This window comes from Quercus lobata, chromosome 2 (assembly GCF_001633185.2).
Source record: "Quercus lobata isolate SW786 chromosome 2, ValleyOak3.0 Primary Assembly, whole genome shotgun sequence".
NCBI classification, from domain to species: Eukaryota; Viridiplantae; Streptophyta; class Magnoliopsida; order Fagales; family Fagaceae; genus Quercus; species Quercus lobata.
In genome coordinates, this window is record NC_044905.1 from 2755004 (window position 1) to 2769778 (window position 14775).

The 14775-nt window shown below is 45.4% G+C and overlaps 1 protein-coding gene across 2 annotated transcripts in view; it reads left to right on the forward strand.

The window, feature by feature from the left end:
* LOC115973931 (3-oxo-Delta(4,5)-steroid 5-beta-reductase-like) overlaps positions 1–14698 on the forward strand; it is a 47483-nt gene extending 32785 nt beyond the window's left edge. Inside the window, exons 2-3 of one of the 2 annotated variants that reach the window (XM_031094173.1) lie at positions 13163–13211; positions 13311–14698. In XM_031094173.1, the coding sequence (XP_030950033.1) occupies positions 13173–13211; positions 13311–14447 (1176 nt within the window). In that variant the 5' untranslated portion in view covers positions 13163–13172 and the 3' untranslated portion in view covers positions 14448–14698. The remainder of the gene's footprint in view (positions 1–13162; positions 13212–13310) is intronic. The other variant, XM_031094174.1, reaches the window with a different exon arrangement.
* The last annotated feature ends 77 nt before the right edge of the window (positions 14699–14775 follow it).

Genomic DNA, 14775 nt, shown 5'->3' on the forward strand with positions numbered 1-14775 from the left:
GACCCGGTTCGGGTTTTTTTTTTAAAACCCATACCCGACCCTATTTCTAATCGGACCGGGTAAAATCCGGCCCATTAGGGTCGGGCCGGACCGGGTATCCGCGGATCGGGCAAAAATTGCCATCCCTACCTTTGAGGCTCCAAAATGGAATTGTGCGTTCTCTTCACAAGTATAAAACGCAACTTTTTCGTATAAAACGCGCATGGACTTTTGGCAAAAATGGACCTCTGAGGCTCCAAAATGGAGTTGTGCATTCTCTTCACAAGTATAAAATGCAACTTTTTGGAAAAAGTTGCGTTTTATACTTGTGAAGAGAACGCGCAATTCCATTTTGGAGCCTCAGAGGTCCATTTTTGCCAAAAGTCCATGCGCGTTTTGATATATCTGTTGGGTGAGTTGGGCAATTACCAAATTAACCTGAAGAATAAAGGATGCTCATGTCTTCGTTTCACGCACAATTCCTCATTCCTCTGAATAACAAATTTCCAAATCCAAACACAAAAAAATCTATAACAAATTCCCAAATCAGCTAAGGGGGAAAAAAAAATCAATCCCTTGCAAATTAGGATTCCTCCAAAATACAAAACAAAAAATATCAAAATATTCCTCTCAATAACAAATTTCCAAATTCAAACACAAAAAAATCTATAACAAATTCCCAAATCAGCTAAGGAAAAAAAAGAAAAATCAATCCCTTGCAAATTAGGATTCCTCAAAATGCAAAACAAAAAAACATCAGAATATAGCAATGTGGGGCCCGGCCCAAAAATAATGGGCTATTCCAAATTCAGGCCTGTCCGAGGAGCGTCCTGTCCGAAGAGAAGCCACATATGAAGCATTACTCAATCCCAATAACGCCAAGGAAACCTGTCCGAGGAGTAACTCCTCCTCGGACATCACGAAGCCCAGACGAGGAACTCTCCCCAGCCAATTCAGTTCATCCTCCCAACATATAAAATGAATAAAATCCAAAATATCTCACGGAAAGCTACCACCACATTAATTGCGCCCCAACCACCCTCTTGGCCGCATTAATGAGGAAAAGACCTCTGAACAGTGCCACCTTGGCCTCTGCAACTCACAAAGGGAGTGATGAGGGCGGCAGATGGGACAGGTGCTTAAGTAGATGCTTAGATGATCGACAAGTGTAAGGTTGAGATGAGAGGAGGAGAACTATATAATGTAGTGGAGTCCCTCAAAGAGAGGGACGGAAAAACTATATTAGGAACTGAAGAAATAGAATCATACGTGAGAAGATCCATTCTTGTGTTTTTATTTTCTGCAGCAATATTGTCCATGTATTAGACCGAATAGGCTCACTGAGGCTAAGTTCTTTGACCCATCCTCTACAAATATTTATTGTGGGTTGCGCTTTGGGCCAAGGCCTGATCAATAGAATTTGGGCCAGGAAAATCGTGCAACTACAATTGGCGCCGTCTGTGGGAAGAACTAGGGCATCAGCTAGCACAACGGTCAAGCATGGCAGAACTAGGTCCGCACCAGGAGAATCCTCACCAGGCTAACTCCCAACAAACACAACCCGCCGAGTCCCAGAGGCAAAATAACCCCGTCAACCCAGGCCACAGGGGAAATCGTGAGGGAAGTATGCATACTATCCGGACAAGCCAGAGTCACACTCAGATAGGTAGTCACGTGTCCCAGAGGCAAAATAGTCACCAGGCCATGCAGCGAGAGATAGATGATCTGAAGAGGAAGCTACGACGGGTACAGCGAAAACGATCTCCTTCAGACTTAGACGAGTCCTCTAATGCGGAGGATGCGAGTTACCGACGGAGGTCAAGGACCCCCCCAAGTGAAACCTTTTCCTACGAAAAGGAACCACACCCTGTGCGGAAATATGAGAGCACATCCAGCAAGGGATCGGGAAACGATGCCATGAAGAAGGCATTGGACCAGGTTTCAAGGTCCCCCTTCACGTATAGAATTGAAGGGGCTAAGCTGCCTCGACGGTTCAACCAACCGGCATTCGCCATCTATAATGGTCGAGCAGACCCGGTAGAGCATGTGAGTCAATTTAACCAAAAGATGGAGATCTACTCTCAAAATGAAGCCCTTATGTGTAAAATCTTCCCGTCCAGCTTGGGATCAATGGCGATGAGGTGGTTCAACGGCCTGAAGACAAATTCCGTAAGCTCATACAAGCAGCTCACTCGGGATTTCTGCTCTCGCTTTATCACCAACACTAGAGTCCCCAGGCCCCTCGGTTCGCTATTATCCTTATCCATGCACGAGGGAGAGACTCTGAAAGCATACTCGGATAGATACTGGGAAGTGTATAATGACCTGGATGACAACCATGATGCTGTCGCTATCAGCACATTCAAAAGCGGGCTCCCCACCGACCATGGCTTAAGGAAATCCCTCACTGGTAAACCGGTTGCCAACGTTGATCAGTTGAGGGATAGGATCGACAAGTACAAAAGAGTGGAGGAAGATCAGCTGTAAGGGAGGGGAAAGGAGAAGGTTATCCCCCCCAAAACAAATGATTTCAGGTCGGAACGGCACAACCCTGGTCAGCCGAGGAGAGATTTTTTGCGACAGGCTGGGCAGAGCAACCTGCAAACAGTGAATGCCGTATTCAGAGAGCCAGTACAACAGGTACTGGAGAAAGTAAGGGATGAGCCCTATTTCAGGTGGCCGGGAAAGATGGCCGGAGACCCTTCCAAACGTAACCAGAACCTGTACTGCCACTATCATCAGGACCATGGGCATACTACTGAGGACTGCAGGAATCTATGGAATCACCTAGATCAGTTGGTCCGAGAAGGAAAGTTACGTCACCTGCTGCACCCATCGAGTGGCCATCCCGGCCAAGCAACACAAGAGCCTCGAAAGGACGTGTCCTTAAGACCCCCCACCGGGACGATACATGTCATCATCGCTGCACCAGGAAGAACGGGGCCACCCATCCCCAGGGTGTTAGCTGTTGATCAGCTTCCCTCCGAGGGCAGGCAAAGGGAACCCAAAAGGTCAAAAAAGGGAAGCTCTTTGATACTGGGATTCTCGGATGAGGATAAGAGAGGAACTATTCAACCTCACGATGATGCCTTGGTGGTCACGCTGAGGATTGGGGGCTTCGACGTGAAAAGGGTGTTGGTGGATTCGGGAAGTGCAGTAGAGATAATGTACCCTGATCTATACAAGGGGCTGAACCTGAAGCCAAAAGATTTGGTAGCTTATGACTCCCCCCTTCTCAGCTTCGAGGGAAGGATTGTTACGCCAAAGGGGCAAATCCGACTACCCGTACAGACTGGGGCGGAAGTGGTGGAGGTGAATTTTATCGTGGTCGACGCTTACTCACCCTACACCGCGATAGTCGCCAAGCCATGGATCCACGCCCTGGAAGCCGTAACCTCCACACTTCATCAAAAAGTGAAATACCCATCCAAAGGACAAGTAGAAGAGATCTGCGGAGATCAGGCCGTGGCCAGGAAGTGCATGGTGGCCGCCATTTTACATCGACCCCCAATCGAGTCCTCGGCCCCAGAGAGTTTATAGCAACCAACCCCCTCGGCAAGGCAAGGCGAGGGGCTGGCCGAGGAGATAAGGTGTGAAAGTTTAGATAGGATCGCTGTCAACGACGACCCAGAGAAGTTCTTTCAGGTCGGTTCTGAATTACCTTCTCAGGAAAAAGAGGAGCTGGTCAAATTTCTCAGAGAAAATGTCGATGTGTTTGCATGGGACGCCTACGACGCCCCGGGAGTTGATCCCAGCCTTATTTGTCACCACTTGAACGTCAACCCCTCTTCAGCTCCGAAGAAACAGCCACCCCGACGTCCTTCGAAGGAGCATGCTAGTGCTGTAAGAGACGAAGTGGCGAAATTGAAAAGAGCAGGGGCTGTCAAAGAGGTCTTTTATCCCGAATGGTTGGCGAACACGGTGGTGGTAAGAAAGAAGACAGGGAAGTGGAGGGTCTACGTGGACTTCACGGACTTGAACAAGGCGTGCCCGAAGGATCCATTCCCCCTACCCCGAATCTACCGACTGGTGGACGCAACCGTGGGACACCCTCGAATGAGCTTCCTGGACGCCTTTCAGGGCTATCATCAGATACCCCTTGCACTAGATGACCAAGAGAAAATGGCTTTCATGATGCCCATCGGAAACTATCACTATAAGGTGATGCTGTTTGGGCTGAAGAACGTAGGCTCAACTTACCAACGGATGATGACTCGGATGTTCGAACCACAACTGGGCAAGATCATTGAGGTTTATATAGACGATATGGTTGTGAAGAGTAAAAGGGTGTCCGAGCACGTGAAAGACCTTGGAATAATCTTCGCTATCCTAAGGGAGCACCGGTTGCGGCTGAACGCTTCCAAATGTTCATTCGGGGTCGGATCTGGGAAATTCCTAGGGTACATGGTCACCCACAGGGGAATAGAAGTAAGTCCCGACCAAATCAAAGCCATTAATAGCCTACAGGTTCCTTGGAATCCGAAGGAAGTGCAGAAGCTCACTGGCATGATTGCGGCATTAAACCGGTTCATATCGCGATCGGTGGATCGATGTCGGCCTTTTTACCTACTGATAAACAAATGGAAAGGGTTCGAATGGTCGGAGGATTGCGCTCAGGCTTTCCAGCAGCTCAAGGACTACCTGTCTCGACCACCCATCATGTCCAGCCCTGAGGCAGATGAGGTGCTGTTTGCGTATGTCGCTGTAGCTCCCCATGCCGTAAGCTTGGTACTGATACGGGATGATAATGGAGTGCAGGGACCGGTTTACTATGTGAGCAAATCATTACATGAGGCCGAGGTGCGGTACCTACCTTTAGAAAAGGTAATTCTGGCGATAGTGCATGCAACCCGGAAGCTTCCTCATTACTTTCAGGCGCATACGGTCATCGTTCTAACTCAGCTTCCCCTTCGAGCAGTGCTTCGAAGCGCTGACTACACCGGAAGGATCGCCATGTGGAGTGCGCTTTTGGGGGCCTTTGATATTAAATATATGCCCAGATCTTCCATCAAAGGACAGGTTCTCGCAGACTTGGTGGCGGAGTTTGCTGAGCCCTCTATAGAAACAATAACCGAGGAGAAAGACATGGATGGAAAATCGGTTGGAGCGATTTCAACAGGAAGGACCATGCATTGGAAGGTCTACGTAGATGGCGCAGCTAACCAGAGAGGGTCAGGAGTTGGGATAGTTTTAATATCCCCGGACGGTGCTGCCATTGAAAAATCATTGAGGCTCGGATTCTCGGCTACGAACAATGAAGCCGAATATGAAGCCTTACTTCAAGGGATGACGATGGTTCAAAGATTGGGCGGAAGAATAATAGAAGCGTTCTCGGACTCCAGACTGGTAGTCGGACAAGTGATGGGTGAGCTGGAAGCTCGAGATACTAGGATGCAAGAGTATCTGGGACAAGTCAAGCGGTTGCAGACGAATTTTGAATCCTTCAATCTGACGCACATTTCCAGGAGTGTAAACACCCATGCAGACTCGCTGGCCACTCTCGCCACGTTCTCGGCACATAATCTGCCGCGAATGATCCTGGTTGAAGATCTAGCCCAAGCAAGTCCCATCAGCAGAAGCCCGGCCAGAGTCCATCAGATCAGAAAGAGTCACAGCTGGATGGACCCCATAAAGAGCTTCCTCCAAAACGACGTCTTGCCGGAGGAAAGATTGGAAGCCGAGAAGATACGTAGGAATGCTCCTCGGTTCTGGCTATCAGAGGACCACAAACTAAATTGGCGCTCTTATTCTGGACTATACCTACTCTGCGTACATCCAGAAGAATCCGAATCTCTACTTGAGGAGTTACACGAGGGGATTTGTGGAAGTCATACCGGGGGAAGGTCGCTGGCGCACAGGGTACTTACCCAAGGGTATTGGTGGCCGAACATGCAAAGAGAGGCCCAAGAGTACGCTAAGAAGTGTGACCACTGCCAAAGATTCGCCCCGAATATCCACCAACCCGGAGGGGTTCTCAACCCCCTCTCTAGCCCATAGCCGTTCGCACAATGGGGCCTTGATATAGTTGGACCCTTCCCCAAAGCTGCGGGGAACAAGTGATACATAATAGTCGGAACTGATTACTTCACTAAATGGGTGGAAGCTGAACCCTTAGCCAACATTAGGGACGTGGACACCCAAAAATTCATCTGGAATAACATCATCACCCGCTTCGGGACTCCGCGTACACTCATTTCCGACAATGGTCTGTAGTTCGACAGTAAGAACTTTAGGGAGTATTGCCGCGAGTTTGGAATCATTAACCGATATTCCACCCCCGCCTACCCTCAAGGAAATGGACAGGTCGAAGCCGTGAACAAGGTCATAGTGAACGGACTGAAGAAGAGATTGGACGAGGCAAAGGGGAGATGGGTAGAAGAACTCCCCCACGTCTTATGGACTTATCGGACGACGCCGCGACGGTCGACCGGTGAGACCCCCTTCTCGAAGACTTATGGGGCTGAGGCCGTGCTCCCAATCGAGAACAACTTTCCCACACTAAGGTCTAGATCGTTTACCCCAAACGATAACGACGAGTTATTGGAATGGAGTCTGGACCTAGTCGAAGAAAGAAGGGAAAAAGCGATGATTCATATGGCCTATTATCACCAGAAGCTGAGACAAGGGTATGATGCTAACGTCAAACTGCGGCCTCTGGGTCCAGGTGATCTCGTGATGAGGAAGATTCTTGGCAGCGCAAAGAACCCCTCTTGGGGCAAGCTGGGGCCCAATTGGGAGGGACCATACCGTGTCACATCCGTGGCCGGAATAGGTGCCTACTACCTAGAAGATTTGGATGAAAAGCCTGTACCTCGACCATGGAATGTAAATAACCTCAGAAGATATTGTTATTAATGAGAATGGCCTAGCATATGTTTTCTTTCATGACTATCCGCTGCTTGCTGGTCTGCTGACAACTATTCATAGTTTTAAACAGAACCTAAGTCCTGCATGGCTCCTCGGACCACAGACTTAGGGGAAATTATTACTCATGACAATTTTTATAAGTTTTAAACAGAACCTAGTCCTGCATGGCTCCTCGGACCACAGACTTAGGGGAAATTACTACTTACGGCAACTATTCATAGTTTTAAACAGAACCTAAGTCATGCATGGCTCCTCGGACCACAGACTTAGGGGAAATTATTACTCATGACAATTTTTATAAGTTTTAAACAGAACCTAGTCCTGCATGGCTCCTCGGACCACAGACTTAGGGGAAATTACTACTTACGGCAATATTCATAATTTTAAACAGAACCTAGTCCTGCATGGCTCCTCGGACCACAGACTTAGGGGAAATTATTACTCATGACAATTTTTATAGTTTTAAACAGAACCTAGTCCTGCATGGCTCCTCGGACCACAGACTTAGGGGAAATTAATACTTACGGCAACTATTCATAGTTTTAAACAGAACCTAAGTCCTGCATGGCTCCTCGGACCACAGACTTAGGGGAAATTATTACTCATGACAATTTTTATAAGTTTTAAACAGAACCTAGTCCTGCATGGCTCCTCGGACCACAGACTTAGGGGAAATTACTACTTACGGCAACTATTCATAGTTTTAAACAGAACCTAAGTCCTGCATGGCTCCTCGGACCACAGACTTAGGGGAAATTACTACCTACGGCAACTATTCATAGTTTTAAATAGAACCTAAGTCCTGCATGGCTCCTCGGACCACAGACTTAGGGGAAATTATTACTCATGACAATTTTTATAAGTTTTAAACAGAACCTAGTCCTGCATGGCTCCTCGGACCACAGACTTAGGGAAATTATTACTTATGATAGATTGGGGGATTATTACTTAAAGGAAATCATTTTAAGGCGTGCGCGCAGTCGGGCACCATCGCAACCCTCAAGTGCGCAGCCCAAAAACCCATTTTATTTTGACCATTTACCTGTATCTACATCGTTGCAAATGTTTAAAAAAGAACGTTACTGACATACATCCATAGTAAGCAAAACGAACATTTTATATTAATATTCCGAGTACATTAGAAAGAGAGGTCCTTACAAAAGAATGGAAAAATAGGACGACTCTCATTCAAAAAAAAAAAAAAAGAAAAAAAAAAGCTAAGCCTTAGTAGGAGGATCTTCTTTTGGCTCGGGCTGAGGGGGAGGAACCTCGAGGGAAGAGTCCGTGACAGGATCCTTCACCATATTAGGCACAGGGGTGGCATCAGGCACCACCAGATCCTGCTTAGAAACCGCTTGGACACCATCAGGATGCTCTCGGATCTCCTCAAGATAGAAAATGCTCTCGGGCAGTCTCAGCGCCGAATCGGCAGGAACTCCTGCAACATCAATGGCACGAGCCCATGAGATGCTGCAATAGTCCCGGCATACCTCGGGGATCTCCTCGGATAGCCTGGCCTCCGCCTCTTCGGCCCCGAGCTGGCGAACGGCATTCTTCTCAGCCTCTGTAGCCTCTCGGACCAGCTGGGCCTCCTCTTTGACCCGCCGCAGCTCATCCTCGACTTTTTGCAGGGCAGTCTTGAGATCCATCACTGCCTGCTTCTCGGTGGCGAGGTTGATCTGGGTCGAGTACAGCTCTTTGCGCTGGTCCTCCGCCTAGGCCTCGGCACTTTTCAAACCAGTCTCTGCACTTTTGCGCCGGTTCTCCGACTCCTTGAACTTCTCCATGAGTTCAAGGTGATCGTGCTTGAGGGACCCCAAGGTTTTCTCCATCTCCGCCCTAGCCTGGCTTTCGACCTCAGCCCGACTACTGTTACCGCGGCAAAATTCCTCAGCCACAAATATCTGCTGAGTAATCTACAAACGAAACAAGATTGCTTTAATCTAACAAAGTCAAATAAATTAATGAAACAGTAAAAGGATTACTTACCATCGCGAGATCCCTTTTAAGGGATAGGAAGATCTCGGGCTGAGAAAACCGCCTATAAGCCTCCATGTCCCGAGGAAGGAGTAGGGGTTGCTCTAAGGCGTCAGCCACGTACCCTGCCCGGCCTCGGTTGTACTCTCGAACCGAAGCATTGTAGGGGATGGCAACCCCATCTAGCTCCAACTTGGGGCTCCATGTACGCGGAGTAGCGCGCACCTCAGCAATGTTCTCCTCGTCCCGTCTCTCCGAGGAGCTACCCCTTCTGCTCCTTGGAGCCCGAGTGGTTTTTTGCTGTTTGGTCGGCTGGGCAACCACCTCACCCTCCTCAAGAGTGTCAACCGGCCTTTTCTTCTTCAGGTCCGGATTGACCTTGAGGCCAAGATCCGAGGTCTGCTGAGGGGCCACAGGAGGGAGGGTTTTGACCTGTGATGGAGTTGGTTCCTTCGATGACTGACCCTTCGATGACTGACCTTTCCCTCGGGAGGCCATCAGCTCCTTTAGAGATTTTCCCTTTCCTGCCATGGGCTCTGTCTCTTCGTCTGAAGTATCGTCCGAGCAGATAACAATTGAGGGAACACCAACTGCGGAATGTTGGTCCTGCTCTGCTTCAGGATCAGAAAGTTCCACCAAGGGGGTTTGCTGAACTTCCTCCTCAAAATAAAACTCGTCTATCTCTTCCTCAAGGGAAAGATGAGATGATTCAGCTTCCTCTTCAACCGGAACAGCAACACCAGGCTCGTTTGGCGGAGGTAGCTGCTCTGCTAAGTAGGGATTTCTAACACCGGGCAACACAACTGGTGGCAGATTGTGTTCAGCTAGGAACCCGTCCTTGGACACGTCAATCCTAGCCAACCTCGGACTGCCAGCCCTTATAGCATGACCGATAGCCTGGAAAGAGCTGCTCAGAGGTTGATAGCCCAAAACCAGATGGGCCGCACGCAACTGTCCGTCCTCGGAAACGTAAATCTCCGACCTAAGAAGGTAGTTCAACGCTGGCACGTTCACAAAGTTTAGCCGAGGAGCGACGTGAACCTTATCTGCAAACAACCAAGAAAAGTGGGATTAGTTCACAAAATTTTCCAATTACAAAGAAAGCAAGAAAAATAACCCCTCAATACTAAATCCTTTCCCAAAAAGGACCGATCCTAAAAACGCCGCACCTAGGTTTCCTGCCCGAGTTGGACAATGAATACCGTCGAACCACTCCCCAGAAGTAATAAGGAAGTCATTCTTCACGGTCTTATTGGATATTAGGAGACAAGAGATCAACCTAACGTCCTCGTTCCGGGATTTAAGATAATACCCATCATCCCCGAGTCGGTGACACTCGTACAGATAAGCCACATCGTGCCAGGTAAGGCCTAGATTCATCCGCTCGTCTAAGACATCTACACAGCCTAGTATCTTGAACATATTCGGGGCACACTGATACGGCGTCAACCTATGGTTGAACAGGTATTCCCTTGTAATCCTACGCATGGGAAGCATCATCCCTCCCTCTATGAAAGCAATCATGGGGATAACGACTTCTCCCTCACCTCTATTTGTCAATACTCCTTCAAGAGGACAGTACTGCAGCCCAACCCCTGGGGGAATGTGGTATTTAGCCTTAAAGGCCTCCATAGCGGCTGGAGTTTTTACTAATTTCCTAAATCTACCCATTTGAACTGAACTGGGGAAACGAAAGTAAAGACTGAGAAGAAAAGTAGAGTCCGAGGAGGGAATTGAAACGGCGAGATGAACGAAATGTACCGGTACCTTCACAAAACGCTCAATGGAACGCCTGGAAATCTCTCTTGGACGAAACGCTTCACAAAAAACGGCTACGGTGGCGTAACGGACGCAAGTGTTCGTATATCTCTGGGATTCGGTGGAGTTCTCTAGAGTCCTTTGAGGTTTATGAAATGCAGATAAAAAGAAGGAACTGAACCCCTCTGACGTCTTATATAGCCGGGAGGAGAGAGAAAAGATCACTCCTGCCTAAAAATACGAGAAAAAACGATGGCCGTTCAATCCACGCCACACCGTTGGATGAAGGGAACATAACGCCTCCAGAAGTTAATGGCCGCGCCTCGTAAATTGTAGCGCGTCAAAAGTAACGGTCCGCACGCGTGCCCCAAGCTCTCCTTATTTCCATCCTCTCACTAACATCAAAACCCCGCTTTTCTCCTCGGAAGGAGATAAAAACCGGAGTTTTGAGGGGCTATTGTGGGGCCCGGCCCAAAAATAATGGACTATTCCAAATTCAGGCCCGTCCGAGGAGCGTCCTGTCTGAAGAGAAACCACATATGAAGCATTACTCAATCCCAATAACACCAAGGAAACCTATCCGAGGAGTAACTCCTCCTCGGACATCACGAAGCCCAGACGAGGAACTCTCCCCAGCCAATTCAGTTCATCCTCCCAACATATAAAATGAATAAAATCCAAAATATCTCACGGAAAGCTACCACCACATTAATTGCGCCCCAACCACCCTCTTGGCCGCATTAATGAGGAAAAGACCCCTGAACAGTGCCACCTTGGCCTCTGCAACTCACAAAGGGAGTGATGAGGGCGGCTGATGGGACAGGTGCTCAAGTAGATGCTTAGATGATTGACAAGTGTAAGGTTGAGATGAGAGGAGGAGAACTATATAATGTAGTGGAGTCCCTCAAAGAGAGGGACGGAAAAACTGTATTAGGAATTGAAGAAATAGAATCATACGTGAGAAGATCCATTCTTGTGTTTTTATTTTCTGCAGCAATACTGTCCATGTATCAAACCGAATAGGCTCACTGAGGCTAAGTTCTTTGACCCATCCTCTACAAATATTTATTGTGGGTTGCGCTTTGGGCCAAGGCCTGATCAATAGAATTTGGGCCAAGAAAATCGTGCAACTACAAGCAAAATCTTTCAAATGAAGTTTGTACCCATCTACGTTTGCTCTGCTCTGATCCAAAAACAACACATCTGAATCATCTCGTTTGTAAGTGGTTGAATTTAGAGAAAAAGAAAAGAATCAAGAAGATCAGGGTGAAGAATTGCATGGGTGTTGCAAACAAAGTGCTTAAAATAAAAATAAAAAATAAAAAAAATAAAAAAAGAGGAAGAAGGAGAGCTGGAACGTTCTGGAGTTTGGAGGAAGTGGCAAGGATAAAAAGAGGAAAGAAGTAAAAAAAGAAAAGTGTAAGGGTACATGTGTGGAGGAGAAAAAAAAGAAGAGAAAAAAGAAGGAAAAAAGAAGAAGAAAGAAATGCGATAGTGTGTGGAGGACAAAAAAAGAGGGAAAAAAAAAAGGAAAAAAAAGAAGAAGAAGGAAATGGTATCACAATATTTTCACAATAAATTTTAAGAGGTAAGTTAATATTAGCTAATATTGGTGAGAAAAAAATAATTTTAATAGTACGTTCAAATTAAAATCAGTATCAATTTTATCACAATATTTTCACAATACTTTCATAATAAATCTTAAGTGATAGGTTATTATTAGCTAATATTGGTGAGAAAAAAAAAATTTTTTAGAAAGAGAAAAAAATAATTTTAATAGTACGTTCAAATTAAAATCAGTATAAACTATCACAATAATTTCACAATAAATCTTAAGTGGTAGGTAATTATTAGATAATATTGGTAAGAAAAAAATAATTTCACAATATTGATTTAAGTATGAAATAAACTTCCTTATATATACATTGTTATTTTTGGTAATATACCTTTCAAACGGCCATTTTTATAAATACTAGACAAACACTCAGTTTTTTCAAAAAACACTTTTTAACCGTTTTTACTAAACACTCAGCTTTTTGAAAAAATACTTTTTCATTATGTATTTTTTGAAAACTTAATTTTTTCAAAAAGCTGAACCAAACTCACCAACAATATCAATTGTTGCAAATTAGTCAATATGAAAGAGTATCGATGGAATATCGCTCTTGTTGATCCATTCCAACGTGGTATATTTCAAACTTGATAGTTGATATTTCAACAAGGTTGTGCAAACAAAAAGCAATACCGACACTCGCATATATGTCCAAAATATGTCGACATTTTAATCCCAATCCCCATTGTATTTAACGGAAATCTTGTCCAAATTGGACTTTAAACACGTTTCAACTTTCAAGTTCATCCATTCACTTCTTCTAATCTTCTATGCAGTAAGGTCAGACCTAGTACAGTATGTCATGGCTTATGTCATTTATGTGGACTGTCTTCTTTCTGATTCTGGAATATTCTTTTATGTTCTGTATAAGTTGAAGCAAATAGCCAGTACACAAATCAGATTAAAATATTTATTTTTCTTTGGCTAAATAAATAGTTAAGCTTACATCTACAAGCCTCTTACTTACAGTAATTTCAGAATGAGCTGGTGGTGGGCTAGATCTGTTGGCGCTCCAAAGGTATAAACTCCCTCACTCTTTCTATATACACCAAGACTTGCTATTATGAATTTTGTACACCAACACATATGCTTAACTCTTTCTCTATGAATTTTCTAGAAGAAATATGAGGAAGATCACGAAGCACCACGAAGCTACCAAAGCGTAGGCTTAGTGATTGGTGTGACTGGCATTGTGGGTAACAGTTTAGCCGAAATCTTGCCACTCTTAGATACCCCAGGTGGGCCTTGGAAAGTTTATGGTGTGGCACGTCGTCCACGCCCAAATTGGAACAAAGACTATCCTGTTGAGTATATCCAATGTGATGTCTCTGACACAAAAGAAACCCAAACCAAACTTTCCCAACTCACCGATGTGACACATATTTTCTATGTAACATGGGCTAGTCGGCCCACCGAAGCCCAAAATTGTGAAACCAATGGTACTATGTTCCGCAATGTTCTACGAGCAGTAATTCCCCACACGCCAAACCTCAAACACATTTGTCTTCAAACAGGTACCAAACACTACTTAGGACCCTTCGAAACCTTTGGCAAAATCAAACCCCATATTCCACCTTTTACCGAGGACATGCCCCGTTTAAATGTGCCCAGTTTTTATTACACTCAAGAAGATATTTTGGTCGATGAAGTTAAGAATAAAGAGGGGTTGACTTGGTCAGTCCATAGGCCTACTACCATATTTGGGTTTTCACCTTATAGTTTGATGAATATAATTGGCACGTTTTGTGTGTATGCGGCTATATGTAAGCACGAGGGGCTTACTTTGAAATTTCCTGGAAACAAAGATGCTTGGGAATATTACTATGTGACTTCTTCAGATGCTGATCTTATTGCTGAGCAACAAATTTGGGCTGTGGTGGATCCTAATGCAAGGAATGAAGCATTTAATTGCAACAATGGGGATGTGTTTAAGTGGAAGGATCTTTGGAAGGTGTTGGCTGAACAATTTGGGATTGAGAATTATGGGTTTATGGAGGGTGAGAGAGTTACCTTGGTAGACTTGATGAAGGATAAAAGTCTAGTGTGGGATGAGATTGTGAGAGAGAATCAGTTGCAGCCTACAAAGTTAGAGGAAGTTGGGGTTTGGTGGTTTGCGGATATGATGTTGAAGGGAGGGGATTGGGTGGATAGTATGAATAAGAGCAAGGAGCATGGATTCTTGGGGTTTAGGAACTCTAAGGATTCGATGATTACTTGGATAGATAAGATGAAAACTTACAAGATTGTGCCTTAAAAAGAAGGAAATGTGAATCCTTGTTAGATACAATTACTTGTAATAATGGATTTTTTGCTGTTGTTTGATAAAATAACCATGCGATAGAAGCATGATTTAAATCCTATTTTTTATTTGAGTTTTTATTGTGGAATTTTGTGGGGGTGTGAAAATTTGCCTATAACCCTTTTGTCGTAAATTTTCCTGTACTAACGTGTATGATATGTACAGTAAAATGTATTTGCCTAATAAAAAAAGAAAAGATTAGTTTATATATGTATTACTTTTTAAAGTTCCATTGCGATGGCAATTTGGGGTTAATCTAACATCAATTTTATAGGAGCTCAGC